At 33.2% G+C, this 6,843-nt stretch overlaps 1 protein-coding gene across 1 annotated transcript in view; it reads right to left on the bottom strand.

Moving 5' to 3' along the window:
* Positions 1–6,843, bottom strand: part of LOC107661145 (low-density lipoprotein receptor-related protein 1B-like) — a 349,019-nt gene that overhangs the window by 76,763 nt on the left and 265,413 nt on the right. The window contains exons 36-37 of the mRNA XM_016450614.1: positions 2,410–2,544; positions 1,931–2,060 (exon numbers count right to left, since the gene is read on the bottom strand). Of these exons, the coding sequence (XP_016306100.1) occupies positions 1,931–2,060; positions 2,410–2,544 (265 nt within the window). The remainder of the gene's footprint in view (positions 1–1,930; positions 2,061–2,409; positions 2,545–6,843) is intronic.

Here is a 6,843-nt window from a genome sequence, read left to right as displayed (position 1 = left end):
TGTGCAGAAATTGAAATCTACACGCTAATACACACTATACTCATAGTCACCAATGCTGATGTTGTTAACATGAATCATTTGAGAATAAAGTATAACAATAATAATAATTTGCACGGTTTGATGTGATATGAGCTAACCGATCTTTAGATTTAATCACCATTGGTAGTGAGATTTATGGTAATGCTTTTTTCCTCAGTTGGTCAGAACAAACGTGGCAGAGTTGTTACTTACTTGTTCAGATGGCAATATCTGGTGAAAATGCTTATTTGAGTCATATATTCCAAGACGTAGGCTAGAATCTGTGATTGCGAAGTACAGTAAATATCCACACCGGTGTGGTGACTGACTGCCACACATACTCTTCAGAACATTAGATTCATCCGCGCTGGAGCCGAGCCGACTCACAACCCACGCAAGCTAGATAATTCCGCACACAGCTGCAATTCCAGGTTTTCAAACAGAGATGGCGACAACAAGGCAAAACTTACGGACTGCAGCTTTAAGCAGAAAACAAAAACTTGAAGACTCCAAGCTTCAAAAAGGAGGGAAAAGTATCATAATCTGTCCATACGACTCATCATCATTAAATATATTTTGACATTAGCCCTAGAGCTCCTTGGCATGTTCATTAGAGAAGTACAGTATGAATCATTGTGAACAAATCATTCTTTTGAACTGAATCTTTTCAATGAAATTTTAATTATAATTTTAAATATAAATCTGGATTCTATAATTCATAGTGACCTTAAAGGCATTGATAAAAAATTATGGCATTGTTTATTCAACCTAATGTCATTCCAGGCCCATACAACTTTCTTACCTTCTTACTTATAACAAAAAAGTGAAGACATCAAGTTTTAAAATGGAAATAAAAGCATCACAAAAAGTTGTCCATATGGCTCATCTGATTCATCTGATAAATACATTTTTTTTTTTTTTAGAAACAGTCGTTTATTACTGAATATATCTTGACATTGGACCTAGAGCACCTTGCATGTTCATTAATGAATCATGCTTTTGAACATATTTTCAATTAATCATTTGATTTGATTCTTAAAACTTAACAAATCTGACTGATATGGTTCACAATGACTGGGTTGTAGACATTAATGTAGTCATATGAACCAAATTTGTGATACTGTTTGCATCCTTTTTTTAAGTTTGAAAGCTTTACCCATTCACTATAAAATTACAAGGAAAAGAGCCACCAGGACAGAACTTCTACTTTTGTGCTCCGCAGAAGTATGTTGTATGGCTTTGGAACGACATGATGGTGAGTAAAAGATGTCAGAGTTTTTATTTTTGGATGAACTATTCCTTTAAAGTGTATAACTGTTGTTATTCCACCAAGGAACCATCATTCAAATATTGACTCAACTGGAAAAACGAAAAGACATCTTTCATAGCCTTAGGCTTGAATAGGAGGCTGTTTTTTTTTTTTTGGGATGTCTGGGATTTAGAGGATCCCACTCCTGATGCTGTCTGCTGTCAGCAGATAGATGGTAGATGGGTTAAAGCGCTCATATGTCTTTTCACTGAGTGATTCTGATTGCAGGTTGTAAACATCAAATTCAAGGCAAACACAGACAAATCTGGCAAGAAAGTAAACCATAAAGTTTGACCCTAATTACTGAAACAATACCATAATGGACTCCAAAATGGGCCTATGCCTAAATGGATATGCATATCTGGTTTTAAATTCTTAATTTGGTTCATTAGTGGAGTCAGATCACAAAATTTATTTGACCTTCAAAGGTTTAAAATGCATTTTCATTTCTCTTCCAAGAGCTCATTGTATTATCTGGTCTAATGCACTTGCATAGTTCCCTAAAATTCACTCAGTAATTTCTAAAATGCTTCTAAAGATTTATATTACTGAACAGTAGACATGGCTGAAACTGATGCGTTGTCTCAGAAGCATCTGACGTACCCTCTCTGTGGATGCACTGCAATGACTCTTGGCTGGTCCAGCCCTTCTGATATTACAACGGACCGGTAGAGACCATTCAGACGAGCAATTTCAATCAGGTTGAGGCCATGGTCTGTCCAGTAAAGGTTACCTGGAAAATAAATAAATAAATAAATAAATAAAATGAATGAATGAATGAATAAATGTATTTATAAATAAATAAAGATGTTTCCAAATTGCAATAATATTTCACAATATTACAGTTTTTAATTTATTTAAATTGTATTGTATTATATTGTATTTATTGACCAAATATATGCAGCCTTGGTGAGCAAGACACTTTCAAAAACATAAAAAAAAAAAATAAAAATTGTACTGACATCAAACATTTTAATAGTATTATATCTAAAGGCTAAAAATGCAAAGATTTTATTTGGATTCCTTGTGACAGTGGTAAAAAATGGCAGCATTCCATTGTTAAAATAATGTTTGTGTCTTACCAGCAATCCAATCGACTGCGATGCCCTCCACTCTGTTGATGCCAGTAGTGATAATGTCTTCCCTCCATGTTTGATCCCTCTTGGCTCTTGAGATCCGGTTTAATCCCATGTCTGTCCAGTAAACTGTATCATTGCCTGTATGAAGGAGGACATATGTCATGAAGAACAAAACTTGCAACATAAATAGTGTATGAGAAAGCATCTCAGACCCTTTATGTCAAAAACAGAAATAAATGAAGCAGAAATATTCAGGACACTTCTAATACTGTTCGTAAGGGACCCCATATTAATTTATAATGCTGTTTAGTAGTAACAATAACTACAGAAACCAACAAGCAGTTTGTAATGGAATTTCATTCAAAGTGCTAAAGTGACATACAAACATTGTGTAGAAAACAAATCAAACAAGGTTAGCAATGACTAAATGATTGTTTTGACAGAAGCATGCTCTAAATGTAAGTGGTGTTTTTGCCCAACAACTGAATGGGACGAGAGCAGTTATTTATTTGCATCCTCCTGTTATTACTGAATTCACACTCAGCTAACGGATCTCTTACATGTGACAGCAGCCAGCTGGAAGGCCCTCATCTGTTTCATGCTCCAACAAGCTGCATCTAAATAACATGCAAATGTTATGCATGTGTAATCAGCTGTAATAGGCTGAGCTGGACTGGGGTTTTCTTCACCTGAGATGAGCGGATTCTGGTGGTAGGCGAGCGCATTCGCATTGATACTCTCTGACCATCTGCCTCTATTGCCCTGCTGCTGAGGTCAGCAATTCTGCCATGTTTCCCAACCCACACAGCATGTGACAAACGACCTGTTTAGCTAATGAGTTAAAGTCGCCAGTTGAATATTATTTTATTAGTTTGAATATATATAAACCTCCATTCAGTTTAAGCAGATACAAAGGATGAAGTAGGCTATATTACAAGGTAGTGGTTTTCTTGTTAAATTAATTATTTATTGACAACAGCACCTACTACTGTATATAATAATAATAATAATAATAATAATAATAATAATAATTATTATTATTATTATCATTATTAATATTATTAGTATTAATGAACATGGTACACAATATTATAATATTAAAACCTATTTTAAAATATAATATAAATATAATAAGACTTGTTTTTTCATTGAATGACAGCCCTTATTTGTAAGGACCCATTATTATTATTATTATTATTATGAAACATAGTAGTAGTTGTAGTAGTAGTGCTATTTTACGTTACCATATTGCTAATTTAAATAACTAACTAAATACATAAAAACATGACAAAAGATGATAATTTTAACATGACAAAATAAATAGCAAATAGTTATACAATGCAATAAACTGTATATAATAATAATAATAATAATAATAATAATAATAATAATTATTATTATTATTATCATTATTAATATTATTAGTATTAATGAACATGGTACACAATATTATAATATTAAAACCTATTTTAAAATATAATATAAATATAATAAGACTTGTTTTTTCATTGAATGACAGCCCTTATTTGTAAGGACCCATTATTATTATTATTATTATTATGAAACATAGTAGTAGTTGTAGTAGTAGTGCTATTTTACGTTACCATATTGCTAATTTAAATAACTAACTAAATACATAAAAACATGACAAAAGATGATAATTTTAACATGACAAAATAAATAGCAAATAGTTATACAATGCAATAATAATTTTAATATTGTAAATTGAATGCAATAATTTTATTATTGTAAATTAATATAGATTTATAACTTTCTTTTAGCTATTATCTAATTTAACACAATAATAATACACAAATATAAAAAAAAATCTATATTAATATACAGTTTAATTGATTGACAGCCCTAATTATTATTAGTATTAGTGCTATTTACTTTACCATTTTGTTCATTTTAATAACAATCAAATAAATAAATAAATAAATACATACATACATGCATACCTTGCACCATCTGCATAGCATACTTTTCGTTACACCAGCAAACTGAATGGAAAGCTATATGCACTATTTTCAGCACAGTGTTTGTTGGTTGTTTGTTTATGGGAGAAGGAAAGGTCAGGTCACATTTCAGTGGCTACAGTAGGTCTGTACTACTGCATGCATATGTGTTTGCATGTTTATGGAAATGTCTCATATTATTGACTGTTAGAATGCTAATTTGGTACCATCACATGTGGACTGCCCCCTTGACGCTCACTTCATTTATGCCACTTGTCACCACAAAATGCTCCCCTGAAACAGGCTGAATAATCTTGCATCAGACCGCTGTCAAATTAACCTCATTCACAGAATGAATAATGCATAGTATGACAACAACCCCTCAATGCCATCAGCATGGTGATGTCGGCTCTACTTCCATTTGCTAGATTATCTACTATACTGCTTTCTGTCTTTTATGGATGTAGCTATAACAGATATAAGGAGAACATTTATCTGAGTTACTGTTTGGGCCTACTTGTTTAACTCATCTTAGCTGTTTATCTCTTCTACATGCGATATGCAGTGTTGTTAAGTCCCTTCTGAGCTGGTAAGAGACTGTGTAGCTAATATGAGACTGTACAGCAAACAACATTTTAAAAAATAATGCAGAGAAAGCAATACATGCCTTATCTTTGTTGTGCACACAGAGAGGATTCAGAGAGTAGTTCTATACACTAGTGAAGAGAGTGGAAGATAGTAGGATTGAGTCATGGGAAGTGCCATGTTTGTACCTGCATGAAAGTCCACGCCAACAGCAAACAAGGTGCCGCTGATGGGCATCAGGGTCTCGGCGTGGTCACTGGGATCCAAAGAGATTCCACGTATCCCCTCATGAAAAGAGTACATCAGAAAAGAACTCAGGCCTGTGATAGACAACAGCAAGCGAAAGATGTTAGATGGAGGTCAAACAAACCTCATACAGTTTTCTTTGGGCACAAAACAAAACAAGTAGCTAAACGAAAGATAACATGAATTAAGGCCTGCTCACACCAAGGACGATGACTATAAAGATAACGATAAAGATATAGTTCTAAAAATCGTTCTCAGTATTAAAGAATAGCAAAGTCCACACCACAGCTATCTTGATAAAGGCACAGAGAAAAGATGTCGTTGGAATCACTTTCAGAACGTTTTTTTTTTCCAGCTGATGAATGATAAAAACAGTGACACCCAATCAGAATCAATCCTGCTATCATGAGCTTGAGAATTTAAAGCGGCAGACAAGCGTGTGCTTAGAATAAACAGACTAATAACTAATATACAGTAACTAATATAGTTATCGTTCTTGATGTGAACGGGCCTGTTAGAAGTGAAGAAAAAATGTGACATCCCTGTAAAACATAAGGACACAGGCCATGACAATAGCCTACCTTCACAGGAGAGACGGTCACTGCGCAGGTTGTAGCCAATGGTGCAGGCACATGTGCGTGTGTTTTCAGATGTGGGCAGACAGAGCTGCGAGCAACCGCCGTTATTCAACTGACAGGCATTCCTACCTGAGAGAAACCATGATAAAAGGAGAAAACATGTTGATCTCATCTTGTGGAGAGAACTGCTGACTGTAGCTTTTGGGATTCGCTTATACATTGTTGCAAGATAATAATTCCAAACAGTTCTGAAAGCATAAATTTGCGATAAGTAAAATATATAATTTCAGATTTACTAGTGCATCCAAATTAAACTGCAAAAATAATGACTTTTTTCATACATTTCCTGAACCCCTCTTGTATCCCATTGTTTACTGTTTGACCCATTTTTACAGTATGAGAAAATATGAAGGCCTCTAAAATTAAACTAAATATATATAGTCCTTATGCCAAAGCAAATTATTAAAATATCTGGAAAATAATCAAGTTGACACTGCAGCTTATTTTATACTCAATGAAAATGCGTAAACATTTTTTTAAAGTCTCTCATGCTCAGCCAGGCTGCGTTCATTTGATCAGAAATACAGTAATATTGTGAAATGTTATTATAATGTAAAATAATAATAAAATATTTTAATACCAAAGCTAAATTTCTTTCATATATATATATAACTTCTCTAATTTATTACAAAGCAGTTTTACAGAGAATATTGTCACACAAACTCCAATTTCTACTGATAAAAACTAGGACTGTCAATGGGGGGGGGGATCATTTTCAATATCATTAAAAAGCAGAATGAAATCATAATAATATTGAATTTGATATGTTAACATATTAAAATCTTAAGAAAAAAAAAACTAAATCAAAACTCCGAAAACAAAACTGAAACGAAATTGATTAAACTGAAAAGCATTTTCAATTTATGCAATATACCCATTTCTTTTTGGTAAATATATGTTCTTCTATATCAACTACTTAAAGTCCTACACATGTACCGCCTCTTGTGTTTTTGGATTATTGCATTATGCTTTTAGCTATCAATAAATGTATTCTGAGGTCTGTTTAACTT

The sequence above is a fragment of the Sinocyclocheilus anshuiensis genome, unplaced genomic scaffold (assembly GCF_001515605.1).
Source record: "Sinocyclocheilus anshuiensis isolate Anshui unplaced genomic scaffold, SAMN03320099.WGS_v1.1 scaffold2056, whole genome shotgun sequence".
In the NCBI taxonomy this organism is placed as follows: Eukaryota; Metazoa; Chordata; class Actinopteri; order Cypriniformes; family Cyprinidae; genus Sinocyclocheilus; species Sinocyclocheilus anshuiensis.
Note: the sequence above shows the minus strand (reverse complement) of the source record. Positions and strands in the feature narration are given on the sequence as shown.